The sequence below is a fragment of the Rousettus aegyptiacus genome, unplaced genomic scaffold (assembly GCF_014176215.1).
Source record: "Rousettus aegyptiacus isolate mRouAeg1 unplaced genomic scaffold, mRouAeg1.p scaffold_m13_p_4, whole genome shotgun sequence".
NCBI classification, from domain to species: Eukaryota; Metazoa; Chordata; class Mammalia; order Chiroptera; family Pteropodidae; genus Rousettus; species Rousettus aegyptiacus.
The window spans coordinates 157,051,417-157,079,014 of record NW_023416307.1 but is presented as its reverse complement, the minus strand read 5'-3'; the positions used below and the strand labels follow the sequence as shown (position 1 = coordinate 157,079,014).

Genomic DNA, 27,598 nt, shown 5'->3' with positions numbered 1-27,598 from the left:
GGTAGGTGACCCGAGGCGCTCAGTGCCCTGCCGGGCGGGGGCCCTCAGTCGTGTCGATGGAACCGAACTGAGCCAGGCCAGCCCTCCCGGAAGCAGGCGGTGTTCAGCGGGGATGCTGTCACAGAGGCCCCGGTCACTCGCGGAGGCACCCTGCCCATTTACACACATTCGTGCAAAAGCCAGCAGCCGTAACCAGACCCCACACTCGTACTCCACTGGGTTGGAAGACATTGGCAAGACTGCCAAAGAATTGGATGATTTTAAGAAACCAGAATTCCTCTTGGGTTCAGGGCTATGTTTAGAAGAGGTTTCCTCTCCTGTCGGACTCCGGAACCCTAAATTATAGGGCAGACAAGACTGCAGTGTGCGTCGCCCACGGTGTGTGCGGGGCGGACAGTGCCTGTTTTCTTCTGAGCTCCGAGCCGAGGAAACAGCCGTGCCTGTCTCCACTCAAGCGGCTGGTGCCGCGGCTGAGCCCAGGCGAGCTCCGTCCGGCCCCCGGCTCTCCTTGCCAGGGCCGGGCTTAGCACACAGGGAGGCAGCCAGCCAGGGGTGCTGGCTTGCTTCCCATGAGGGCCAGTTGCTAAAGCCGAGGCCCGAGGTGCAGACAGAAACGTCCGTGGCCGTGAACCCCTGCACCCACTAGGCTGGCTGCGCAGCGAACGGTTCGATGGACCATTCAGTTGAGAAGACGGAATCATGGCGCGTGTGCGTGGGTCCGTTTCTTCCAGTTTCGCACTCAGCCCTGCTTCAGAAACGGTGACACACTTCGGTGTTTTAAGTGGGCAGTGGCCAGAAGCGACGCCCGCCTGGGTCTACACGAGACGGCCCACGTCTCAGGCCTGGGTCACCTCCTTGTCCTCTCTCCGGCCCAGACTCCAGCTCCTGAATGCTTTTGTCTGTTCCGGGTTCAGTTCCTGGAGCAGACCGGGCCGGGAGTAAGGTCTAACGTTAGAGGAAAAGAAAAAGAGAAGTTTCCACCTTGAGCAGGCGTTACTAATTGACCACCCCACCCACTGGAGGGGCACATTCTGGAAGTCAGCTCATGACATCTCTGTGGGAAAATTCTAGCCACTCCTGGCTGCTGGCCAGGTGTGTGCAGACCGCGCTCGCTCATGACTGTCAAGCCGTGTGTGGGCCCCTAAGTGGCGAGGCCTGACATTCCATAGACTGGACAGCTGCTGCTTGGGAAAACCTGCTGGGGACACCTGTTGACAACCAGGGAGACCCGGGCTTTGGGAATGCACTGCCCTGGAATGTGACACTGGCGTCCCGTGTGTGGAAACTAATCCCCAGACCAGTGGCGGACCTCTCGGCCTGACCCGGGGCCTCGCCCGAGGTCTTCAGCCTTGCATTGTGCCCGTTGGTGATGTCCCATGGAAAGGTGGCGACTTGCACCTTGAGTGCAGGGTGGTAGTGACAGCTGGCTTCAAGCGCAGTGTCATGTGATGGGAGACTGGGCTCTCAAGGGCGTTTCGGTTTCAACTGCATTTTTTGAAATCAGGCTTATTTATATATAAATAGTAACCTTCACCATTTTAAAAAAGTGAACTGATCTCCACATTTTGACACATACTTCTGTAATCGCCACCATGATCAAGGTAGAGAATGACTCCCTTATCCCCAAAAGTTCCCTCGCCCACTTCTTCCAGCCCCGGCCCGAGGCGACTGCTAATCTGCTGTCTATCACTGTGGACTAATTTGCATTTTTCAGAATTCAATATCAGTGGAGTCATAGTTACATATTCCTTTGGTCTGGTTTCAGCCAAATTATTTTGAGATTCACCCATGTTACATGTATCAATAGTTTGTTGCTTTTTATTGGGAGTAGTACACCATCAAATGGATACACCACAATGTGTGTATCTGCCTGTTAGTGAACATTTGGCTTATTTTCAGTTTCTGGCTATTAAAAACAGAGCTGCTATTAACCGTCATATGCGTATCTTTCTACATAGATACATATTTCCATTTTTCTCGGGTGTAAATACCTAGGCGTCGAACGTGCGTATGTGCGCATTTAACCTTGTGAGCTGCCGTCGAGCCGTTTTCCGAAGTGGTCGACTCATGCCGTGTGCTCCCCAGCGGTGCACGGCACACCACGCTTCACCGTCTCGCCGTCTGGTGTGCAGAGATCACTCCCTGTGACCTCAACTCGCATTTTCCTGATGGCTGATGAAATGGAGCATCTTTCTATGTACTTGCCTGCCATCTTTCTTTGTTCTTTGGCGAAGTGTCTGTTCAAATCTTTTGCCTGTTTCTAAACGCTAGGTTGTTTGTCTTCCCACTTAGTTTTGAAAGGTCTTGACATGCCAGGTACAAGTGTTTGCCGGGTGCGTCACTTGGAAATATATCCTCCCAGTGTGTGGTGTGTGTGTTCATTTTCCTAACTGTCTTTCAAAGAGCAGGTGTTTTGAACTTTGATGGAGTTCATTTTATTAACTTTTTCTTGTATGGATCATGCTTTGGGGGGTCATATCTAAGAAATCTTTACTTAGCCCAAGGTCACAAAGATTTTCTCTTATATTTCAGAAGAAAAACATATGCCAATATTGTAGTTTGGGGTTGTACATTTAGATCTGTGATCCATTTTGAATTACTTTTTTGTGTATGGCGCAGGATACGTACTGAAGGTCATTTTTTTGCATGTCTACATCTAGTCGTTCCAGCAATTGTTGAAAATATTTGTTTTTTTCTACTAAGTTGTTTGCGTACCTTTGTTAAATATTAATTGGCCAGATGTCTGTGAGTCCGTTTCTGGACTCTGTCTGTCCCACCGATCCACCTGTCTGTCCTTTAAACAGCACGACACGGTCTTGATTGCTGTAGCTTTAGGCTGAGTCTTAAAGTCGGGTAGTGCGAGTCCTCGAACATTCCTTTTTTCAAAATGTTTTTGGCTTTTCTAGTTCTTTTGCCTTTCCATGCAAATTTTAGAATCAGCTTTTGATCCTTATAGGTGATTTGGGGAAGAATAAAACAATTGAGCCTTCAGCACATGAACATGGTATATTTCTTCATTGATATTGGTCTTTGATTTTTCTCATTGTAGTGTTCAGCATACAGATTTTGTACATGTGTTGTTTGATTTGTATCTAAGCAATTTGTTGTGGGTTGAATGGTGCCTCCCCCTAAGGGATGTCCATGTCCAAACCCCGAGAAGCCATGAATGTGACCCGATTTGAGAAAAGGGTCTTTGTTGTTGTAATTAAGTTAAGAATCCTCAAGATGAGGGTCTCCTGGATCTTTGGGTTGGCCTCAAATCCAGTGACACGTGTCCTTAGAAGAGACACAGGGAGAAGCAGCACCTGTGAGGATGGAGGCGGAGGTTGGAGTTTTGCAGCCGAGGACTCCTCGAGCCGCCAGAAGCTGGAAGACACCAGAAAGGGCTCCCTCTCAGTGTCTGCAGAGGGAGCACAGCCTTGGACACCTTCACCTCGCACCCCTGACCTCCGAACTCTGAGAGGATCATTTTCTGTGACTTTAAGACACCAAATACGACAGTTCTTCAGCGCAGGCCTAGGGAACTGGTACCACATTTTACGTTTTCTGGTGCTATTGAAAATATAATGGCCAAGAATTTTCAGAAAATAATGAAAGATATCAAACCACAGATCCAAGAAGCTCAGACAAGTAGGCCGAAGAAAAACAAAAACAAAACAAAAGCCCATACGAATTATATTCAAGCTTCTGAAAACCAAAGGTTAAGAGACAAGCTTGAAAGGTAGGCAGAGAAAGGAGACGTGGTGTATACGGGGGTCAGAAGTAGGAATTAAAGAATTATTCTCATACGAAACCGTACAAGCCCGAAGACAGTGAAGTGACACCTGCAGAGTTGTCAAAGGCGAATCAGAACCCTACACTCAGCGAAAATTTCTTTTAGAAACGGAGAAATCAATCCCTGTTTTTCAGACAGACAAAAGCTGCACACTCGCGGTGTAAGGAATGCCTCTAGTCCTGGGGTTCCGGCCCCACACGTTACACGGTCTGCGCAGCTCACGGAGCAGCTCCATCCTCCTCTCCTCCCAGTTACGCTCCAGTCTGAGGAACTGATCCGCCTTCACGGTCGCCGAGGTATTCTCCTCTACCAGATCGAACCTGCCGATGGCCCATCAAAGCAATTCTTATTTGTAGCATTTCCATCAACTCATAATTTCTACCTTTCTGCTGAAATTCCCCATCCCCGTCCATGTGCGTTGTCCACACTTTCCAGTGGAAACTTTAACATTAATTATAGTTATTTTAAATTCTCTGTCCAATAGTGCCACTATCTAAGTCATCTGAATCCACATCTCTCAACAGTGAGTTTTTTCCTTTTTTTTTTTTTTTTTTAACGTGTCTCATAATCTTTGACTGAATGCCAGACATTGCAGATAGGACGGTAAATAGTCTTATCGGGAGTCAAGCTGAGTTTAGTGTTTCTATGTACTCAGAGTGAGGTCTGGTCGGAGAGTTTTTCTCAGCATTCCTGCCCCACCCCCAACTTTCAGCCTTTCCTCAGGGCTCGCCCCTCAGAGGGTGTCTGTCTCCAGGCGCTTGTTCCGCCCCCAGCAAGAGGTGGCTGTTGCTAGCTTTGTGTGTGTGTGTGGGGGGCATTCTGTTCCCCTGATGCAGCTTCTGTCTCGGGCCCTATGTCCCTGGGTCTCGGTCGGGCGTCCTCAGGAACCCTGCCCCAGCCACAGGCGACCTCTGTGCCCTCGGCTCAGGATGATTTCCTACCTCTCCCCCAGGGGTCTTTCTTTGCTCTTCCCCCATGTGTGTCTTAAGGACTTCGTTCTGTAGGGGAGGCGGTCCCCCCTCCAGGCCTGCGCACCCCCAGCATGCTGTGCTTCCACCCGCTGCCCTGGCCTCCTCGTTCTCCTGGGAGCCCGGTGGAGGTTTGTGGGGGAGAGCGTGTGAGTGGGCGCAGTCGCCCCTTGCATCTGTGGCCCCCCAGCGGTTCTTCATGCTCGTCCTGTCCACAGTCGGCCTCTAGCGATTTGATGGAACTCACAACCCGGTTCTCCTCACCGCCGCGTCGCACTGGGCGACCCCTCTGTGCTTTGCCGGAGACGAGCTGTGCTCACACCCTGCTTTCCTTGGGGGGGTCCGTCTTTCCTTAGACGTTAGGCTGGTTCACTCTGGGACCGCGGCTCTCTCATTTAGGAGGGGTTACGATCCTTTCAGACTGTCGGTCTTTGTCTTGCTGGGATGGGATTAACGCTTTCCCCAGCTTTCTGTATCGTAGGTGACGCTCCTCGCCTATACCTTGTCTTGCTGAAAAAGCAAGACCGTAGTCGATCCAGAGACCAGTCAAGAAGTTAACCCATCAGGTCGATTTCTTGTCACAAGAAGACCTGAAAGCTGTTTCGTTTTGTCTTTCTAAATGAAAACCTGCGAGTCGATGGCCCGTGAGTCTGCGTGGCTGAGATCGACCACCGCGGGCAACACATTTCCCGCCGCGTGCGCAGCGCTGAGCTCGTGGTGGCGCGTGACAGGCCGGCAGCAACTGAGGCAGGCAGAAGGCGAACCTGCTGCTGAGAGCCCAAGGTGCCACATGGGGGCTGGGGGCGAAGGGCGCTCCTGAGACCCCAAGTGGGATCTCCACAGAGTCAGATTCGTCTCTTGTGAGTTTCACCTTTTCTCGTGATGGTAAGATGTTTCTCATTCGGCAAAAGTGGACATCGCCCGCTCGGCACAGCTCCACGGGTGTGTACGTGTGGGTCGAGGTCGTCGTCATTTCACTCATGACACACCTAACAGGCCACCCGGCCGGGCCCGAGTGCCCCCGGTGCTGGACGGACGGCGCGGATGCGGTTTTCTCCGGAAGCGCCGCTCTGGTTCCTCCGCCAGCGTCATAGTCACAGCCCGGTACCTGCGTCTCCCCCCGCTCTTGCCCGTCATCTCTCTTTGTCGCTTGTTGCGCAAGCTCCCGGGGGACGCCGCGTCTCTGGAGTGCAGGCGAGTGGCCGCAGTGCCGTGTGGGGCAGGCCGCTGGCCCTGTGCCTCGGGAAGGCTTCATCACACAGGAATGTCGCCGCGGTGGGCTCGGCTCTCAGAGGCGTCGAGCGTTTGTGGAGGGCCTGTCTGCGTTCAGCTCCGTGCCAGGCAGGCACTCCAGGGCAGGCGGGGCGGGGAAGTGATCCAGAGAGTGTTAGACCCAAGAGCCGGGAGCCCCCGTGGGGGACCAAGAGGAGCTGGGCCTGGAAGCAGAACTGGGCAGCGTCACCCGTCGGGGCTGCCTGATGCCAGGGAACCGCCCGGACTTCGGGCTCAGATCGCCGCGCTGTCATTTCCCAGGTGACTAGGAGCAAGTCGTTCAGGCCCCCGAGCCTTCTTCCTCATCTGAAAAGCTAGGCTAAGAATGGCCACTGCGGAGGCCTCCGTGGCGTGACGTGGTAGACCGCTGGCCCGCGGGCGGCGAGTGAGCGGCGGCGAGAGCCGTCTCCACGTGCGGGACCGGCAGCAACTTTCCTGCCGTGCCGTCTGCCGGTGGGAGTGGACAGGGAAGCAGACAGGCGCTGTGTCCTGCTGAAAGTAAGATGGGGACCGAGTGGCAGGGCCCGTGGCCCCGCAGCAGGACCCTGGACTTGTGAGCGAGGCTCGAGGCTGGGCACCTCCCCTCAGTCGCCGCCTGTCCGAGCCTCCGTCTCCTTCACCGTGGAATGGACATGGCCCGTGGGAGCTGGGAGGCGATGCCACGGCCCTCGCCTCCAGTGGCCGCCCTCCTGGCTCGGGCACATGGCCGCCGTCCTCGGGGCCCGCCCCACACCTCCACCACGTCCCCCTGCTTCCCGCGGCTCGGCTCCACACCGTCGGTCCCTGGGCTGTTCTGAGGAAACACTCAGGCTTCCCGTGCCCGCCACCCCAGGCAGTGGGCAGCACCCCCTGGCCTTGAGGGTGCCAGCTGTTGGGACACAGGGCTACCCAGCTCTGCCCTTCGTCTGGTGGCGTTTCCTGAGGGAGCCAAGGGGACTCGGTGTCCAGAGGAAGACTGTGCGTGTCTGAACTGGGATCTCGTGGAGTAGAGGGCACAGGACCGAGAACGTGTCTGAGGAAGGGTTTTCTGGTGGTTTGGATAAGCGCTTCCCACAGCCCAGCCCTTCGGAGGGCAGGCCCAGTCATCACCCCCATTTACAGATGAGCAAGTGGGGGCCCAGAGAGGCTGCGCCTCCTTCTTGCCCGGGGCCACGTGGCCGGGCAGCGGTGGGGCTCGCGTGTCCTCCCGGTCACTGCCGTCCCGCTGCTCTCTGCTGGGCCTGAGGATCCACCGTGGGAGGGGAAGGCCCGTCGAGGCCTCCGAAAGGCTTCTTTTCGGGATGGACACCTGGCGCTGAGGCCCGGAGTGCTGGCTCCCGGAGAACGGCAGGGCCCCGGCTGCGGTGGGCCGAGGTCTTCCAGAGTGGCCGCAGTGCCACAGCAGACGTGCTGACGTGGGCGTGTGGACATGCTGTGGCTGTTTGCAAGAACACCCTCTGGCTTGTGTTGTGTTCAAGTTCTCATTAACCACCAGGGCCTGCGTGTTTTTAAGTTCAAATCGATGAGCACTTGAGAGTCTTTTATCTCTGGGCTTAGAATAGTTTCCTAGGGAGAACTCGGGGCGCCCCGGCTCTGTGGAGCGTGCGGCGCGTGGGCCGCTGGCAGGCTCCGAGCCCAGTGCTGTCCTGGGCTCGAGGGGCGAGGAGTGACATGGGCCAGTGCGCAGGCCAGCATGGGGACTCCCGCGCGGGCGTCCTGGCGCTGAGACGCGGTGGCCGGAGAGACAGGCAGGGATGGGGCCGCGGCGCGGCAGGCCCCCGTGTGCGGGAGCTCAGAGGAGCTTCTGCTCAGGAGTGTGGGGCTGCAGAGTGCGTGCAGGACGGGCCGCTCGGAGCCGGGGGGACGCGGCCTTCTTGCGGGAGAGGGCCAGGAGCTGGGTGCGAGGGCGCGGAGGCGGGCACGTGGGCGGGGGCAGGCCCAGAGCGGGGCGTCTCATCTAGGGGCTCAGATTTTCTCCCGGAGGCGGTGGAGAGCCCTGCAGGCCTGGTGAAGCCGGGGAGTGCCGTGGCGTAATTTGGAGTGCTGGTTGGTGAGGTCGTGGTTTAAAACCCTGAGCCCAGTGCGGCTGCGTCGTTGGGTCACTGGGGCTCTGGGCCAGCTAAGAGTGAGCCTCTCCGAGTGCATCATTCCCACGAGGGTGGTGGGTCCCCAGACCCACGCGGGGCATCTGCCGGCCACGTCCTTGGGGACGTGGAGCCTGGCACACGGCGCGTCTCACCGGCACTTGGGCCCCTCCCCACGTCGGCGCCTGGCTCTCCGCTCCGAGGCCTGGCCCTCCGTGTTCCCACGAGCGCTCGTGCAGGACTGAGCGCTCTCTCCTCTCCTTCTCTTCAGCCAGAAACGGCGTTCCCCGTCCCGCCAAGCAGAGGCAGGAGTCAGGAGTTGGGGCAGAGCCAGCCCCAGGAGCCCACCAGCATGCCCCAGACGCTGACCAGCACCCTGGAGCACATCGTGGGCCAGCTGGACGTCCTCACCCAGGTAGGCCATGATGCGAGTTCACCCGCTGTCTGCACTTGGCCTGGCATTTGTACCATTTGAAGTTGGCCAGCAGGTCCTGGGTTTTTAAAAGACATAATTTTGATGGACCTATTTTCCAGTGCAAGGTAATGGGGCAGGCACTGACCCGAGGTCCCGGCTCTCGGGCCATCCAAACCCTGGCCAAGCCACTGGACCCCAATCACCAGTGCTGGTTCCTGCCAGCGTGCGCCCGCCCAGGCCCGGCCGGGCCACGGCAGCACTCCGAAAGGAACGCTGTCCGTTCCTCCCGCTCTTCTCTGGGTGGCACTCGGGGACGGGAGTCAGGGCATCCGGGAGCCCAGGCTCTGGGTGACAGCTGCCACTGTGCCTCACCCTCTGAGCGGCCCAGAGAACCCCCTGGGCTCTGCAGCCCTGCTGCGTTTGCCTGCAAGGCGTCGTGGTCCCGGGCTCTGCCTCCCACGTTGGTGGTGAGGACTCAAGGAAGTGACTCTGTGGGAGGTGTTGGCCTGCGCCAAGCCCTAGGGTGCTGGGGCACCGACCTCCCTCGTCAGTGAGACAGATGTGGGCCACCCTGGGGGGCTTGTGTGCGTCTGGCAGCTCATACCACAGACCTGGGATGCAGCAGTTTTAATGAGAACAAAATGCCCTGACGAGGCCGTGGCCAGTAGGCGCATCTCATCCCAGTGCGAGGCTGGCCCTGGTGGAGGGAGCAGCCTCCCGCAGGTCCGGAGGGGCCCCGGGCACACCTAGGCTACGGGCGAAGCCCGGCGTGGCCGGCGTGGGGCCTCGGGGTGGGGGGGCCTCGGGGTGGGAGGGCGGCAAGGCAGATTTAAAGGTCCTCAGGCCCCTCTCCCGGGCCCGCACGCGGGCAGAGCGGGCGTGTGGGGGGGGCCTGAGGGCGCTGGCGTCTGCGACGGAGACGGAGCCGCGGCGCCTGCCCGCCCTTCCCCCTCCGTCCGGGGCCGTGGGAAAAGCCTCGCGTCCCGTGGCCCACAGCGTGGCCCGCGTCCCAGCTGGGACTGCACACCTCGGACCCGCTGAGGGGCGGCCGTCCGAAGGAAAGGCCGGCCCAGCGACCGGGGCGGCGGGGCTGGGGGCGCGTCGCACGGACGCTGCGGAGGCCCGCGAGGGGGGGGGGGGCGCACGGAGAGGGACGGGCCGGGCAGCGGCGCCCGCGGGCCCCGGCCCAGCCCGGCGGAGGCCGCCGCGCCTGCCCGTGCCCTTCACAGCCTCGCCAAGTGGGGGTGGGGGGCGGGACTACTCAGAACCTCAGAATGTGAGACTGGGAGTTAAGGCTGAGGCGATGGCTAAAAACAGCCTCGTGGGCTCCAGAGGCGCGCGACACCCAACTCAGCTCCCGTCGCCGTCCGCGGGGCGCGTGGAGGCTGCTGGCGCTGCAGCCGGGGGCGCGAGAGCCACGGAGCTCCTGGCCTCCGAGGGCCGCGAGGGCTCTCCTGTGGCCTCGGCGGCACCTGGCCTCGCCTCGCGGAGCCAGCGCCGCTGCAGGCCCAAGCGGCGCCCGCCCGCCCGGCGCCAGGGCCGCCGCCCAGTCGCCCGCTGTGCCCAGCAGTGACCGCTCCTGGACGCCGGGGCGCGGCGTGTGCCCAAGGGCCCCATGGGTCCCCAGGACCGGGGTGCCCACGTGGAGCCCTGGGTGAGGCCTTGGAGCGCTCCCCATTTCAGAGCAGCACGTGGTGCGTCTGTGCCGAGCCTCAGGCCCGGGCCCAGCACTCCTGCCGTTGGGGGCTTCCAGCCACGGCCAGGCCGTCCCCACTGGGGTTGGAGGTTCCCGCCTGTCCTCTTGGGGCCAGCCCGGCCGAGGGCAGCCCTCTCTCTGGCAGCTCCCTTGAGGACGACAGCTGGGCGCCACCCTGCCCGCAGGGGTCAGGCCGGTGGGACTGCCAGAGACAGCTGGGGTAGCTCGCCGGGCGGGAGGCCCGCGGGCCAGGCGGAGGGGCCGTGGGTCGTGTGGTGCAGGGTCCAGCAGCAGCGCAGGCGTCTGGGCTTCTGGTGGGGCCGCTGCGCAGGGCAGTCGGGGCCTGGCCCATGCTGAGGGTCTGGGCTAGAAGGGAGATGGGGACATGGGCTGGGACCTGGGCAAAGGGCAGAAGTGTCCTGGTCCTAGCCCCAGGAGGTGACTACTGCAGCTGCCCCGGCTTGGGTCCGACTCGAAGCCAGGTTTCACTGAAGGACGGAGAAAGGGGTCGATGAGACGGGCAGGACCACGGCCGGCCCCTGCGAGGCTCCGGGCCTCCCGAGCCGGGGAGCGGGGCGGCATCTTCCAGCCTGCCCTTGGGTGTGTACGGCACCTGCGGTCCAGCTCTTTAACTCCCGGATTGGGGTTGTGCTGTGTTACGGGGGAGGGGGGGCGCGGGGGGGCTTTTCTAACAGATGCACATGTTGTTCGTCAAAACTGTGTTGACTCGGGGAAGTAGACTGGGTCGGCCTCACAGGGCACGTGGCCCTTCTCCTGTCCCCCGAGCAGGCTCTCCCCGCGGCTGCAAAAGGAAGGTCCTGGGGGTGGGGTCGCGTCCTCCCGGTGTCTGTCTGAGGCCCGCAGCGTTCCGGGGCCTTTCCCGCACGGCCCCGTGACCCCGCCTGGCGCCTGCCACTCGCATCACGCCTCGCGCGGGGCGGGCGTTAGCCACGGCTCTCGGCTGGACCAGCCAGGGCCTCTCGGCCTGGCCTTCCCCCCATGCCAGGCGCTACGAGCGTGGCCAGTGCCGGTCAGAGCTTCCCCTGCTGCCCTGGCCGAACAGCTTTGGGGTGGTCGGGGGTGGCTTCGTCAGGAACTCGATGTGCAGACCGAACCTTCCTGAAAGTTAAGGCCAGGAGTCGTTGCTCAGTACTCTGTGATCACAGAGCCAGCAGGCCCAGCCCTGAGGCCGCTGACCAGAGAGCCTGTGCCCTTGCCCTGGTCCTCTGTGGGAAAGGCCCCTCACCCCTGTGACATTGCTGTTGGGGACTCTGCTGGTCCCTCCGCTGAGCTCCTTGGGACCCTGGTCCCAGCGGGACACTGTGTGCTGAGCGGCCCGGGTTGCTTTGGCCGCGCGTGTGCCTAGCAGCTGTGGGCAGCAGAGGCTCTTCCTTGGGTTTCAGGCTGCTCTGCCCAGGCCAGTGAGCCATCTGCCCTCCCTCTCTGGAGAGAGCCTGGGCGTAGCCGCCCTCTTGGATTTGAGCGCCAAGCCCACCGTTCATTATTGGTGACCTCGGGCAGGCGACCCCACTCCCCTGTGAAGCGGGAACGGCCATGCCTCCCTGGCTGACGACCCGCTGGCCAGCGCTGGCCGTGTCGTGCAGAACAGCAGTCAGTCCATGTTCTCCGAGGGGCAGGCCGGCCAGGTGACCCCGCAGTGTCAGGAGTGGACGTCCCGCAGGCCTCCGGACTGCTGGGATGTTTTCGGGTTGCCCGCGACACTCTGGTGGTCCGCCTGCGCAGTAGGATGAGAGGGAGAGAAACAGCTCTTCCCCCAGGTCCCGGAGAGAGGAGGGCCAGGAGGGGAGGGGGCCGGAAATTAGGGCTGGGTCATGGGGCCCGTTAGATGGGGCCTCAAACCCAGACCCAGGCGTCAGGGCCACGATTGAAACTCTTCAAAGGCGTATCCTTCTCACAACAGCTCTCGAGTCAAGTTATCATAGTGGTTTTCGAGGAAAATGTATTTCCTAGCAGTGCAATTTAGATTTTTCCTGGGGAGACATTTTGCCCCTCAGAACCCCTCGCGGGAATTCCGAGGAGCCACTCGGATGCAGGCCTGGAGCACGGGTGCTGTGCGTGCGCCCCTCCTCCTCGTGAGCCTGTCCTAACTCCCCAAGCCCTCACCTCCCCTCTGCAGAGAACACGCACCGTCCTGTGGCCACCCTGGGCACGGACCTGCTGGCCTGCCCCACGTCTTCTCTTCCCGAAAAAACGGCCCCTCCCTAGTGGCCCGCGTGGGGTCCAGAGCAAAGCCCAGACCGGGGCTCAGACCCAGCTTTGCCTCTTTGCAGCCGCGTGTACGTGGGGAAGACGTGGCCTCCTCCTCTGCAGAGCGGGCACTGGGGGACCCGCCCCCTGCCTGCCCCGTGGAGTAGACGGCACAGGTCAGCAGCGCAGGTGGGGCCGGGACGTCCCTTAGGGCCTTCTCGCCACAGGTTCCCGCTCATATCCGCAGTGGCCAGGCCCCGCCCATCATGGCCACACCTGGAAGGACTCCAGGGTGGAGCCCCGAGGCCGCCGGGCTGCCCGCTTGGTGATGGGCGTTCCCTGGGTGTGTAGACAGAGGCCGTGGCATTTCCCGTCCTGTCCTGGGGGGGGGGGGTGTCACCAGGTGACTGGGGGTCCCTTTCACAGAAGCAGGAGCGCTAAGCCATGAGCGGGGCGGGGCTGCTCTCCGGGCTGGCATTCCCGCACGAGCTCACGCCCGCCGGCTCCCTCCGCCTCCTCGTGCACTCCTGAGTGGCAGGGCTCGGGGCCGCGTCTGGAGGTCGCGAGGCGCGGGGTCTTCCTCAGGGCCGCCCTGGCATCTGGGAGGCTGCAGCGAGGCGCCCGGGCCGACAAGCAGCTCGGCGGTTTTGCCTCAGAGCCCACGGCAGTTATTTCTGACTCCAGGTTCACATCTTGCTGTCTTTTAAAAACACCGAGCCACGGAATTTCTGCTGCGACTGCCGTTCCGCAGCACCCGCGCGTCAGGCCGGCCGCAGCATGCTGCGCCGTCGCGTCGGGCTCCGGGACTCGCCAGGGGCCGCGGGGCCGCCGGCCGCACCGTCCGTCCGCACGGCGGGGAGTGGGCGGGGTAGGCCCTGACCCCTGGCGTGTGGGTTTTTAAACGTCCAGGCTTTTGACCGAACTCAGCTAAGGGTTTTTGCCCATTTGCTCTGAGACGCCCCGACCCCCTGCCGCCCCGTGGTCCTGGCGGCCCCGTTCGGTTGGCCGCTCAGGTGGGAAGGTGGGAGCCCCGGGCCCTCCGGCACAGGCCGAGCCGCCCGGCCACCCTCGGACTGTTGCTGGCCCTCCTCTCTGGGCACACCAGCCACTGTTTGTGGACATGGGCTCCGGATTTTAAGGCACTTAAAGCCGCGTTCCCTGGGGGCCGGTCCTCCCGGGTGCGCCCAGGCCGACCTTGTTGGGAGGGCGCCCGCGTGCCCCCCACGACCCCGTTTGTGGGCGTGCGCAGCTCCCGGTGTCGCTCGCACACCCGGCAGTGCCACGGGGGCGCTGTGGCTGCTTCCACACCGCGAGCTCTCTGTCCGCGTCGGCGCGAGCAGCCACCCGCCGCCATCGTCCGGAGCGGGTTCGGGGGTCCTCCGCCCGTGGACACGACCCTGGCCCGGAGTCGACCGTGGGACAGCCTGAGCTCCCGCCACTGGGTTAGGAGACGAGAGACTTTAGGCTCTGTTAAGAGGCTGCTTCCCGGGGACTTGGGATGCGGGGCGCTCTCTGGCCTGTGCCAGAGACGCACTTGGGGTCTGACTCCAGCTGTGCCGAGGGGCCAGGCCCTGGCCCTGCCCAGCCCTGTCGCTCTTTTTGGCAATTTATCCGCAGGCTCCTCTGGCTTTGCAAATGCAGAGGCTCGGGGTACTAGGGGTGAAGCGGGGAGCGTTGCTGTGTCTCCCCCAGTTCCAGGGCAGGGCCACGCTGAGGGTGAGCTTGTGTTTGTTACGGGGTGGGGGCGGGGTGGGATGGCAGCTCCATCTTCCATCGCCCGGTCTGCAGCTGCGGCAGCAAGCACCCCCTCCCCATCGAAGTCGTATGTTGGAGGCCGCAGCCCGCCAGATGGGCTGGGTCTGGCCATGGTCCCCTGGGGGGCCTGGGGATGGTCACGGTCTTACAAGATTTCTCCTGTGAGGCCCCAGCAGGCCTGGCACCGGGGGCGGGACTAGGGGCACCACTCAGACTGGCTCGGGGCTCAGAGCGGGGAGAATGGGCTCCAGGTGACCTGCTCTTCCTCTTCTGGGGACCCGAGGGCCCTCTGAGGAAGGGTCAAGCCCAGACCCCGAGAGGGGCCTATGCGAATAACGTGGTTGTGACAGGCAGCCCCAAGGCTCTGGGACTGACGGTCAAGGCTCCACAGCTGACCCCGAGGCCGCTCGGCGCTCTCCCAGGTGCAGGACGGCGGAGGAGGGCGGGGGAGCCACGGCCTGCTGCATCTGGGCCTGGGCTGCGGGCGCAGACCCCCGCCGTGCCCGCTGGGACCGCCGCGGGAGGGGGGAGAGAAAGCAGAGGACGCTCTGGGGACAGGACGTGGCATGGGGAGGAGCGGTCTGGGCCCAGCTGGTGAGTCCAGACAACTGGCCACGGTGAGGGACCAGGCTTCCCATCCGGGGTCCGCGGGCGCTCGCCCGGCCCGGGAGGCCAGGAGCCCGTCTTTGTCCCAGAGCGGTCCCGTCAGCAGGGCAGCAGCCCGGTGCGGCAGGGGTGCTGAGCCGTCCCAGGCCTCCAGTGAGCCCCCACGCCGTCTCTCTGACTTGGGACGATTGTGTTCAGGTTCCCGTAAATAACTGCTGCGTGTGGATTGTTGGACAGGCCAGCCTCGGGAGAGCTGGGATGCGGGAGGGGGCCGCAGCCGAGGTTCTCACCCTGTGCTTAGCCCCGTTGGCCTTCGCCCTGGAGTCAGGGGACGGCGGAGCCCGGGGCCGAGCGGTGCCTGGCGTCCTGTACCTTGGCACCTGTCCCTGTGGCGTCCTTGGCCTCCCTGGTGGCCTGCCCGTGGCCGGCAGAGACGTGAGCCTGCACGCAGTCCAGAGCCGCAGGGCGTGCCGCTCAGGGCTCCCTCCTGGTGTGGGCGTCGCTCCGGGGCCCAGCGGCATCTGGTTTTATGGGGCATAGTGAGTGGACCCGCTCCTCATAGCCTCTCCTTTGGGGATGTGCAGTAATATGGAAAATCTTATGTTTATTTAAAGGGAATTGCTGTAAAGCCACGAGGAAGGTAAATTCGCCAAGATTCCTTAATCCCAGGGCTAATCCCGCAATAGAAAACAGCATTTCATGTACTTCCTGAAGAGAGCTGAACCCCGGTAGAGGGGGGTCGGGGGATGCAGAGAAACCCTATATCCCTGAGATAATGGGAAACAGAAATGCAGACCTGTGGGCTGGGAGGACCAAAGCTCGTTCTGCGGCGTTAGCAGCAGACCGCGGGGCGGAGGGCGCTCGTTGGAAAGACAGTCGCTGAATCCAGAGAGGTCGGAGGAATTTCTTTAGGAACCCGATTTTCTGTGCATCATCTGCGTGTGCTCCTGTTCCAGTTAGCATGTCAGACGTCAGCACGAGGCGGATCCCCACTCCCTCTCGGAAGTGAGGCCTCGATGCTTGTAGGCCTCACGATCGGGCCCATCGGGCCCGAGGTGGGGTGGGGAGGAGCTGGGCTGCTTCCTGGACTCCCGCCCCACCTCGTGCACCCCCACTTCCTGCTCTGGCCAGGAGGCCCCCTCCCTCCCCGAGACCACTGGCGGGATGGGGGAAGGTGCCCCTCTGGCCTGCTGGCCCCCCTCCCCCCCGCCCCACACTCTCTGCCCCCTGAAGCCTGCCTGGTCCAGGGCCCAAGCCGGGGGAGAATTCCTCACCACCAGGCGGGCTCAGCCCCGACGAGGGGCCCTCGGGGACCTGCGCTCGCTGTGCCCCCCAGGGCTCGGGGCGGGGTGTCTGCGTGAACCCGTCACGCGCCAGGAGCTGTGACCAGAGGCAGGACGGTGGCGACAAGACGAGACAGGCCCGGTCCTCGTGCTGGCGTCCCGACCGGCGCGCGGCAGCCGCTGCTGCAGGCCACAAGCCCGGGCGGAGGCCGGGGCTGCCCGGGGCTGCGGGGCCAAGCCTCCCACATGCGGAGGGCTGGCCCCAGGGGGCGGGGCCGGCCTAGCAGCTCCCCAGGCCCCGCAGCAAAGAGAACCCCTTCCGAGGCCTCTGTTGGAGATGGCTGGAACCTGGAAGTAAAGCCGTGCTACGGGGAACGTGGAGTCCGCATTTTTCCATCTTTGCGATGAAACCAAAGGGAAGTTAGACATTCCATGTGGCACAGTTGAGACGGGGCGTTGAGCCATTGGCCAGCCCCGGGGTGTTTCCTGCGGGCCGGCTGACCCTGCCCTCTCCCTGAAACCCAGGCCAGCGGAGACCCCTCCTGGCCCCCAGTACTTTGGCTCCTGTGGTGGGGAGTAAGGGGCTGGGACGTAGCTGCCTGGGGAGCCCAAGTTAACCACAGGCCTGGAAATGATTAAAGGGAACTTTCCGTCCCAGGAGAAGCAGCCAGACCACCACGTGCCCCGATGGCTCAGAGCCGCCCGGGCCTGACCACACACTGGTTTCTCAGGGCCTCATCATCGTGCCCAGGGCTCCCCAGTAGCCCAGCTCAGCCATGGCCCCCGTGAGGGCAAGAGCTGGGGGCGCCATGTGGCCTGCGGTGCACCCCTGTGCCCAGCCTGGCGCGGCGAGTGCCGCAGAAGGCCTGGGTGTCAGCACAGTGTCGCAGCAGCTCTCGGTGCCGTGACAGGTGAGGCATCCGGGCCCTGAGCCAGGCAACTTGCCCAGGGCCGCTCGGCAAGTTAGCGGTCAGGTTCAGGTTCAAACTCGGGCCGTGCAGCTCTGGAGCCTGTGGTCTTGCCACACAGGGCGCCGGTGGGGGCCCGGGGTCCTCAACAGCGCTTTCCGAGGGCCCACCCCGGGCTCCAGCCGTGACGTGCTGGCAGACAAGGAGCGGCAGGTGCCCGGGTGCCGGGGTGGGACCAGGGTCTTCCTGGGGGAGGAGGGTGCAGCGGGGTTTCAGGTAGGTGGGGTTTGGGCAGGAATTGCATAGTGACAGGCAGCGCACCCCTGGAGTGTCGTGTGAGCGCCAGACCAGGGGGACTGCCGTTATCCCTGAGCCCCGAGGCAGGACCGGGGCCCGGCAGGAGCAGTGTGGAGGGGCCCCGCAGTCACCCGGAAGCCGAGCTGTAAAGATGGCGACTGAGGGGCACAGTCGCGGAGGGGAGTTCTGGGGCCCACGGTGCCGACCGTGGGGGCGCCTGGGGTGGGGGCCCCTGCCCGAGTCAGGTCAGGAGGCTTCTCAGGCCAGCCGGCGCAGCAGCCAGGGCCGTCCTGGACACGGTCCGCTGGCGAGGTTTGTTTTCTGCGCCCCAGTCAGCCCCGGCTGCACCCTCCACTCCGCCCGCCCGCGCCGCGGCCCTGAGCCTCCTGCTCGTGTGGCAGCCCCTGACCGCTCCAGCCCTCGCCTCCCACTGCCTATCTGGCCCCATTCGGACACCGACGCCCAGGCTCCTGGCTGCCAGGGCAGTTGTAGTGACCCCCGCTGCTGTGCCCCGAGCCCAGGCACGGTGCTCGAGGGGGCGTGTGGCTGAATGGAGGCTCTGTCCCCCCATCGGTGGTGCCCCAGGCCCGGCCACCCTGGCCACCTCCATGGCACCTGGCTTCCACGTTCGGAGGAGGCCAGGAGGGGGTTTCATCCAGAGAACAGATACCAGTCACCTAAGGGCTCCCACGAGCCTCGGGCCCTGCTCAGAGCAGGGAGCGGACGTGGAAGAGTGCCCCGGCGGGGCGGGGGGCTGCCGGGAAGAGGGGCCGCCCCCAGAGCTGGATAGGACGGCAGCACGGGGCGGGGGGAAGCCCAGGGCGAGGACGGCCAGCGGAAGCATTTCGTAGGGACCTAGCCAAGTAAACGTCTGAGAAACGCAGATGGCCGGCCGGGCTCCGCCGTGCTTTGCCCTCCCTCCAGAAGGCCGTTCGCTGTCAGTCCTGGCCGAGCAGCTCAGCCCGAGGGGACGGGCGCGGTGGCCCCGTCAGCGCCCGGAAGCCCCGGCCAGCAGCGTCTTGCTTGGCGCACGTGGTGGGCACCGGATGGGCGCGTGGGAACGGGTGAGGTCAGGAGGGCCCCACGGGTGTCCCACGGCCCCTGGGCGCTGGCGCACACTGCGGCTCGGTGTTCTCGCTGCGTCTGCACGTGGGGAGCACGGAGAGAGCCTTCCCGGGGGGCGGCAGCCCGCGGCTCCGGGAGGAGGAGCTGCAGGAAGGCTCCTGGCTCGGAGAGAGTGCGCGCCCTTGGTCTCAGGGGCCAGTCCACTCCCTTCCGCCCACTGCCTGGCGTGGGTCAGGCAGCCACGGGCAGTCCCCGGGCCGAGCCGTCCTCCCGGAGCCCCCCGTGGCCACAGGCAGGAGGCACGCCGTCCGCCCGGCCAGGCAGTGCCGGGGCGCGGGGGTCCCCGTTGCCGTCTCGTTTGGGCCGGGGCCCCTGTTCCACCTCCCTGTCGGCCTCCTCGGACCAGCCCCGCGGCCCCGACAGCTCCCAGTCCGCCGTGTCCCTCCCTGCCTCAGCCTTCGCGCTTGTATCTCGTACTCAGAGCGCGTTCTCTTTGCCTGTCTCGTGTTGTCTTGTTTTTTTAACTTACCATTTGAATTTTAGGAGCACTTTTAAAAAATTTACCAGCACTAGAAACTCATTTGATGCTATAGACTTTTTATTTTTATTTTTTTAGTCTTAGAAAAATGTTAACGAGACCGATATCTCAGGAGGACCTCCCGGACCCCCGGTCGGAGCCGGGGCTCTCCTTCCCAGCCCCGGTGCGGTGAGGCGCGGCAGGGCCCAGACTGCCCTCAGAGCGCAGGCCTGTGCGCCAGACCGACATCCAACCGGAGGGAAAGGGGACGAGGAAGAGGCCTGGAAGGGAAGCAGGAATGAGAGCTGGGGGAGCGCCGAGCGCGTGCAGGGCGGCCCGCCTCGCGGGGGACGCGGGCCAGGAAGAGGCCCGCGAGGCCGAAGGGGGGGTCCGGCCGCGGGGAAGTGGGGGGCTGGGAGCTAGGTGGCCACGGGAGAAGGGGGGACGATGGAAAGGGCTGCCGAGGCCGGGAGAGCGCCACGTGTGGCTGGACGGGGGTCGGACGCGGTCCTGACGGCCCGCACTGCTCCCGGCGGCTCAGCCCCGCCCTCATTCTGACTTGTCCGGCCACTCCCGGGGTACCCAGCTCTGCCCCCCGCCGTGCGACCCCCGCCCCGGGCCCACGTGGAGCCCACAGGCGTATCAGAGCCACCGCGGCGTCAGGCAGAGGCCCTGCGAGCCCACCCTGGTCTCGCAGCACCTCAGACGCCCGAGGCCAGCAGAGATGCACACGCCCGGGCTCTGTCCCACTCGCGCACCCAGACTTACTGGGCCGGGCCACTGGCGGGTGGGGAGACAGCGTGGGTGCGGGGCTCACCGTCCCAGGTCCCAGGGCCACCCGAGGCAGCGGGGTTCAGCGTTGGGGTCTGTCAACACCCCCGTGCCATGTGCCCTCCCAGTCGGAGTTGGGGCTCTGGGGACCGAACATGTCACCGAGGACTGGCATTCGGTGTGACTTCTTTGGGCAGCACCACGGTTCTTCGGGGACTAAAAATAAACGCGGTTATTTTCGTGTGACACTCAGAAGGCCCTTCAGGGTGTGACATGAAGCGTCTTACACGTCTCGAACTGGGAGTGAGAGAAGCCGCGCGCCCAGTTAACGGTGCTGCAGCGGGAGGCAGGTCGCGGTGTCTCTCCCCAGCAGCCGGGTCCCCGGGGTTGGGCGGTCCCTGCTCGTTGCCCACCGAAGCTGCTTCCCAGTGGACCTCGGGGGCACCACCTGGTGACTTCATCACCTCCAGCGTCCAGGGCTTGTGGGTTCCCTCCCCGCCCCCGCCCCCCAGGCCCCCTGGCTGCCCCCAGCGGTGAGGGTGATCTCAGAAATGCAAGCTAACCCTGCTGCTTCTCCCCGGCCACCGCCGGCCTGGCCGACTGCCGCGCTCTCGGCCCGCCCGGTCTGGAGCTGTCCTCTGCCTGCTGACAGGCCCGCGCCGTCCTGGTCCTGTGCCCTTGGCCTCAGGGAGCACCCCCCCTCCCTTGCCCCCCTTCCGACTCACCACCAGGTGGTGGCGGTTCGTGCCTCCGGGGCACCTGTGGCCGTCCACTTCTCTGCCTGGGCCCCTCCCGTCCAAGCCGCGGTCACCCCCTCTCCTCTCTCGCCCACGTCTCTCCCTCCCACAGCCGCTGCCCAGGCCACCCCTGCTTAGCAGCCAGAGGGTCTCATCCCCGCTCGGCCTGGGACCCCCGCACCATCCCGCTGCCCCGATGCGGGGGACGAGGCTGGCCAGCGTGGCTGCAGGGCCCGGCCCGGCCCCCGCCTCCTCGGAGGCCCCTGTCCTCCCTCCTGCACACGAGCCTCCTTCGGCCTCTTCCCTCCCGCCTCGGGGCCTTCACGCACCTGAGCCCACGGCCCAGCCCCCTCCAGCCCAGCGAACTCCGCAGCCTCTGCGCGCTCTCACTTCCTGGGGCCCTTCCCCTCCTCTGCCATGCCTCTCGGTGCACCCTGCTGTCTGTGCGACTGCTCAGTGCTCGGTGCGCACCCCTGGGCCCGCCAAGTCCGTCTGCGCCACGGTCACCCCGCGCCTGGCCCAGGCTGGCATGGGGAGGATCCAGGTGAGTGGACATTCGGCCAGTGGCTGGCCAGCGTTTCCGTGACAGTAAATATTCTAGGCTTTGCGGCCCCGAGTCTCCGTCCCAGCTGCCCTACCTGCCAGTGCAGCCAGAAGGCAGCCTAGGCCATCATGACGGGCACGACAGCAGAGCCGCACTGGCGAGAGTGGGCAGCAGGCGGGGGGCGCCCGCCCTCGTTCTGGGGCGCAGATTTCTGCGAGGAGGCCTGCGGCTTCCCGGACATTGCTGGGAGCAGCAGAAGGTGGTTCAGAAACAGGTGGCCCTCTGGCAGGTGTGACTCTGAAGATGAAACCTCTGCATCCCCTCTTCCCACACCCCACAGGGCTGCCCAGTGGCTCGCAGGTGAAGGCCACGGCCCTGGGAGGCAGACAGTACTGGCCGAGCGGTGACAGTGCCCAGCGTGGGGATTCGGGGGGGGGGGGGGGTCTGGTTTAAAGTCAAGCTCCATCTCGTGAGGGCGGGGCACTCGGCCGCGACCAGACCGAGTTCCAGTGTGTCGTGGGGCTGCTCACCTGTGCTGCACCCCGTGAAAACGTCTGAGGTGGAGGTGATGAGGTGGTTTCGCAGTGAATGTCAGTGAACAGTTCTTGCTAGCATGTCCTTGTCCCTATAATATTGCCCTTTTATAGCTCGCTATCGTAACTTTTGTGATAATTCTAAACCTGAGTGTTTAGCCCGGTAAGAGACTGCTTTTGGAGGCTGGGGGTGCCAGAGGCCTGGGGACTGCCTCCGAGAGCGGCCCGAGGGTGTGAGGGCGCTGCTCGGGGACCCCGAGGGGTGTCCCTTCCCACTGCTCCTGCTCGTTTAACCCAGAGCCACCGGGCCAGGCGGCCTGGCAGGACAGACGGTGGCTGACACTGAGTACGACAGAGATGCACAGGTTGCTTTAGCTGCTCAGGTTTGGGCACAGGGCCGGGGGGCAAGCCTGTCTCCTGGGGTCTCCTGAGCAGCGCCCTCGGCACAGCTGGAGCAAGTGGGGGCAGGGGAGTCAGGCCAGGTTTCTCCTTCTGTGTGCTCAGAGGGGACAGAGCACAGCCACACCGTGAGCACTCTGTGGGCGTCAGCTGCCAAGAGGAGCCCCCACATCCAGAACCACCGGATGACCCCCCAAGCCCGGTCCTACGTCCTCCCACTGGTCTCCCCCGAGTCTGGGCTCCGCCCCCCAGGTTCCGAGGGGACTCAGGAGGCACCCTCATGGCACAGGGAGAGGGCAGGAGCAGCCCAGCATCTCCCAGGCCAGCAGAGGGAGGGGCCAACGTTGGGGGGTGTGGACCCCGGCTGAAGGCGCTCCGGGCGGTGGGCTCTTCCTGGCTCCCTCGCCTAGACCCGCCTGCCCCGCACCAGGACCGGCCTCCTCAGCCCTTTCTCCGTTTTCCCTTTGTCCCGTCACTGGCACCTGCCACTGGCCTGCACGCCCTTGGGACTCTCTGGGAGGCCGCGGCCTCTGCTCCCTGTTCCTCTGGACAGAGTTAAGGTGGGAGGCCGGCGGGTCAGGGGGCTGCAGGAAGGTCAGTTCTCATTTGCCCTTGAACAAAGGAAGGGGAGCCCGCACCGGGCAGTGTGGTCTCAGACTGCGGAGGTGACGCCCTGGACCCCGCCTCGGCCTCCTTGTTTCCGGGCTCCGTGCGGTGGGAGGAGGGTCCCCAGGGCTGGACCCAGAGCACTAGATGTGAGGAGGTCCACACCACGAAGCAGGCCGCACGGCCCGGCAGGGAGGCGGCCCTCGCCGGAGATGCCCCACGGCACTGGTGGCCTGGGCTCTGGCCACCCCTAGCCTTCCCGTCCCTGGGGACACCCTGTCCCTGGTGGAGGAAGGCACATCGGCAGGTAGACCCCAGAGGTCCCGGCGTCCACTCCCCGTGAGCGAGCGCCGCTCTCCGTGACCCGAGGCCCTGCCTAAGTGGAGGAGGGTCATTAAGACAGTGTGTGAAGCAGAGGACACTGGACAGACGTCCCAACGCATGCTCCCCTCTCCGGCCCGTCCTGCCAGCCGGTGGGGGGGGGGGGGTCAAAGCGAACGGGGAGGAGCTGGTGGGCCTGATCCCTGGGTGGGTGGTGGCTGCCTCCCAGCACCTCGGCAGAGTAGGCTCGGGCCGGCGGGACGGCGACGTGGGAACCAGGGCGACTCCTGCAGAAGCTCGGCTGGGAAGGGGAGAAGCCGGAGGGCAGCGGGAGCTGCAGGGTGTGGGGGGATGGGCAGAGCACCCCGCAGAGCTCCCGGAGGAGAGGCCCCGACTGGGGCGGCACCCTGGCACCCTCAGCTGGGGGGCGGGGTGGAGACGGGTGACACCTGCCTGTTCAGACATCGACACGTGCGATGGTCCTGTTTCCGTCGGGCTCCGCGGGCCGGTCCTCGCCGCGTCCGCACGTGGAGAGTCGGCCCCCCTGAAATGCTTAGGGGGGGGCAGAGGGGGAGAGGCAGCCCGGCTCCCCCACCGTGGCCTGGAGTCCGGGCCTTGGAAGAAGCCTGGATGAAGAAAGGTTTGGAGCTTGGCTCAGTGTGAGTTTCCTAGTGGCCAGTCGTCGGTCCAGGGACGTGGCGGGGCCGGCGGGGTGGGGGCTGCTTCCACCGCCGCTTTTCTGAGACGCGGCCCCCTCCGCAGCTGCCGGGCGCGGGGGAGGGAGGCTCAGCTCTGCCTCTCGGGGTGCAGCCCCAACGCCGCGGGCAGCAGCTCCCCAGGCCCTGTCCTGTGTCCCGGGGCTCCGAGCCTGTGCGGCCCCGGCCGGCCTGGCCAGGGGAGGCCGCCAGGCGGAGCAGCCCCGTGGAGACCGGGTGGTTCGGGACACGGTGAGACTTCAGAGCAGCTTTGGCGGGAAACCCGTCCCAGAATGTTTCAGTGTTTCGTTAAATGCATGAAAGGAAACTTTCCACTGGACCGAGGCCCGGGGCCTCCACGGAGCCTCAGGGGAGGCGGCAAGACTCGGGAGAGCCTGCAGACAAATGGGGAGAATTAATAGAAAGTCTCGTGTTTCTCATCTGACTTGTTCCTGATGCCTGTTCTCAGCGGAGGTGCCCAGTGCGGGCCTGGCATGCAGAGGCGCTCAGCCAGCCCTTGGGGCGCGTGTGGTGAGCGCAGCAGTCATGGCCAGCGCGGCTTGGGCTCAGTGAGGGCTGCGGGGGGAGCCCGTGAGGGGCGGGGCAGGCCGTGGGGGGAGCACACAGCTCCAGACACCACTGCCCCTCTGCCACAGCGGCCAAGGCCGGAGGAGGCAGGCAGGAGCCATGTCTGCAAGGCTGACCCCGGCTCACAGAGCGCATGCAGCCCCAGCAGCTGGGGCATGTGGCAGGCCAGATGGCTGGGTCCACGGGCCAGCCATTGTGCCGGGTGTGCAGGAGAGGCCAGGGAGCAAGGGCTTGGCCTCCAGAAGCCAGTGTGATGACAGGCATTATCACAGTGGCCAACATGGGGCAAGCTAACAAGCCGGGCACTGTCCTGATTCACCTCGCAGCCTCCGGGGCTGCTGCAGGCTCAGTGTTGTCTTCCCCATTGCGGAGGAAAACATGGGCGCAGAGTTGGGGAGTTAGAGCCTCGCCCCAAGGTGGCACATCCTTGCAGTGGTTTACCTTGGGCCTCAGAGAGGCAGAGGGTCTCACCCCCCAGCCCCGGAAGCCGAGGTGTGGGCCTAGGTGGGGTGCCGTCATCCGCGGGTGCAGCATTCTTGCCTTTAGATGGTTGCCGGTGCTTGTCCGGTTGTGTATAGACAGAGCCTGGCCCTGACAGGGGGCGCTTTTGCTCTGAACTCCTGCCTAAATGCCAGACCACCAGGGGCAGGACCAAGGGCTGCAGGACCTGCCGCCTCCACTCCCCCAGTGCCGCGCCCCTGCCCACAAACACCAGGCAGCTATTCAGAGCCGGCGGGAGTGGACATGAAGGCACGAGCTCTCCCAGCAGCCACCAGAGAAGAGGGCCGGGCAGGACCCGGGGCGGGCTGAGCAGGACTGGCCGCGGGCCTCCCCAGGGCAGCCCGTGGCCCCCGCGCCCTCTGAGCCGGACTGCCCATTGTTTTGCAGACAGTCTCCATCCTGGAGCAGCGGCTGACCCTGACGGAAGACAAGCTGAAGCAGTGTCTGGAGAACCAGCAGCTAATCATGCAGAGAACAACACCGTGATCAAGGGAGCGAGAATCAGGAGCTCTGTCGATTCGGGGGGGGGGGGGGGGCGGCGGCAGGCTGGGGATCGGTACTGTGGGAATCGGGTAAATAAATAAAGGGGATTTAGCTCTGGGAATCACACGTCCCACCCCCAGCCCCGGGGTTGCACGGTCCGCCCACCCCGCTGTCCGCGCCTGGAGGCTCCCCAGCCGGCGTGGGCCCCGTCTAGCGTAACGCAGAGGAGCCACCTCGGAGTCCTAGGGAGCCCCGAGATGCAGCGCCCCCCGAGGATGTAGTGCCAAGCCACCTCGGGCCTGTCCCCCTTTCTGCCTGCCACGTGCCTGGTTTCCCAGCCGCCGCATTCGGACGGGGGCTGCGCCGCAGGGTTAAGCCGGGGGCTTTCTCTGAACGTGACACGGGCCGCAGCGCGGGCCCGTCCGAGCACTGGCGGCACGCGGCCTTCCCGTCCCGGGGACGCCCTGCCCTGCCCCTGGCGGAGGAAGGCACGTCAGCAGGTCGAGCCAGGGGCCTGATGGCCTGGGAAGGGCCTGTCGTCCTCTGCGTGTGACCCAGGACAGAGCGCTCTGGCTTCGCAGTGGCCTGGGTTCCGCTCCACGTGGGGCGTGGTGACCTCTGTGTGTGCGAGGGCAAAGGAGCCTGGACATTAAAATGGACTTTATTGAGCTTGTCATAGAAATGGCACATTCTGAGTGAGGCCTAATTGGTGCCCCACCACCGAGGGCCCATACGGCGAGAATGAGAACGGCCCTGCCAGGGTCACCTCCGCAGCCCAGGACACCTCGTTTGCAGCCACTCAGGTGTCGGGGGAGCCAGGACAGCCCGAGCCCCTGCACGTCCTCACCCCCCTCTGGCCGGCCCCCGTGGCTCCTTCAGCCCATTAGGTTGGGGCCTGCAGGCACCTGCATTTCCCTTGGCTCACGGGGTGCCCAGAGTCTGCCCTCTGCGTCTGTGCGGAAACCCAGGCTGCCTGGGAGGCCATGGGCTCCCTATCCCTGGGGGCTCTGGGGAGAGTCCGGGCAACCCTAAGTCAGCCTGCTCAGTGGGAACACAGCTTGTGGGGCCAGCCTTGTCCTCCTCTCCTGCGCTGGCTGTCCTGACGCCAGCGAGCCCTGTCGTGGCTCCCAGACTTGGAACTGGAGGTCCCAGGGCACAGTCATCCCCACAGACACAGACGATGTCCCTTGCTGGGGACAGCCGGGCAGGAACTGCGCAAAACTGTCCACGGGGCCCTCACGAGCAGGGGAGCATGCCGTATGCGGCTTGGGAGGCCTCGAGCTGGTTGCCGAGGTTGGGGACCCCTTGACAGGCCTTTCTTGGGGTCTCCTCCTGCCAGCCCTGCCCGACGGCTCCGCTCAGGCCCCCGCCCGCTGCGGGGCTCTGTGAGCGCACACACCTCGGCCCCGCCAGAATCTCTCATTTTGGATTTTGGTAACTGAGCTCCCAGAAAACCAAGCAGCAGGCACCTCTTTTTTGGCTGGGAAGATGAGGTCAGGGTGGGGGCTTTTCGTGAGGAAGTTCATTTCTGTGGCAATTCCCAAGCCCCGCCCCCTACTCTGACGCCCCAATTTCCTAATGTGAAATAAAAGAACAGATGTCCGTGACTTAATCGTGACCCCCACCTATCCTTTGGCAGAGCCTTGGGGTTCCAGGGGTTAACCTGCACTTCCTGCCGGAATAACAGGGGAGCAGGTCAGGTGGGCTGGACGCCCGCGCCGCAGAGAAGCAAAGTGCCAGCCCTGACCATGGCCCCTGCCCTCCTCTCCTGAGGTCCAGAGACCCCGGCGTCACCAGCCACCCTCCCACCCAGCGCTGTCCTCTACCCTCCATCCCACGATCCTCACGATTTCTCCTTGGTGGCGGGAGTGGGGCAGAGGCGTGGAGTCAGGGGGTCACTCTGAGAGTCAGAATCCCAGCTCTGCCCCCAGCTGGCTCTGCGACCTTGAAGGGCCCCCCTGACCTTGTAGAGGCTCCCCCGGTGAGACAGCGCCTGTCTTGCTGGGCACAGGAGGCGCCCAGAGCAGTGACCGGCACGGAGCGGAAGTGTGGGCCGTGTGTGTCTAGGGGAAGCTTCCGGCAGGCGGGGCTGCTTCGCCGGGACTCGGCCACGTGGTCAGTGGGGATGGGGGCTGGTGGTCCGAGGGCCCCTCTTGCTCTGAACTTCTAGGCGGCCAGAGTTACGGCCACTTCATCCCATGTCCCCTGCCATGGGCATGCGCAGTGCGAGGAGAGAGTGAGGCCGGGAGGCGGGGGGCTCAGGGCAGCCCCTCCCCACTGAGGAGGCAAGCCCTCCAAGACCACTTCTGCTGCTGCCACCGGAGCCACCCCTGGGGCCGGCGGCACAGGCTTGGGGGTGGGCGTTTGCGATTTCCCGGAATCCCGGAAGCCCAGCCCACGGAGCCAGCAAGAGCACATGAGTCATGGTGGCCCTGTTGTCCCGGCTCCCTGTCATTAACCTCATCTTCCTAAACGAGATGCTCGAGATGGCCCGATGCCTCCAGCCTTAATTGGCGTGTGGCCATTTAAGCAGTTAGAAATCCACCCAGGGGTTCTCGCCAGGCACCCCTGCCCCACCCTGCCCCAGGCCGC

The 27,598-nt window shown here is 64.0% G+C and overlaps 1 protein-coding gene across 4 annotated transcripts in view; it reads left to right on the top strand.

The window, feature by feature from the left end:
* POC1A (POC1 centriolar protein A) overlaps window positions 1–26,618 on the top strand; it is a 75,699-nt gene extending 49,081 nt beyond the window's left edge. For 3 of the 4 annotated variants that reach the window (XM_036219156.1, XM_016133166.2, XM_016133165.2), the window contains 2 exons: window positions 8,350–8,493; window positions 24,911–26,618. In XM_036219156.1, the coding sequence (XP_036075049.1) occupies window positions 8,350–8,493; window positions 24,911–25,009 (243 nt within the window). In that variant the 3' untranslated portion in view covers window positions 25,010–26,618. The remainder of the gene's footprint in view (window positions 1–8,349; window positions 8,494–24,910) is intronic. The other variant, XM_036219157.1, reaches the window with a different exon arrangement.
* Window positions 26,619–27,598: the final 980 nt, after the last annotated feature.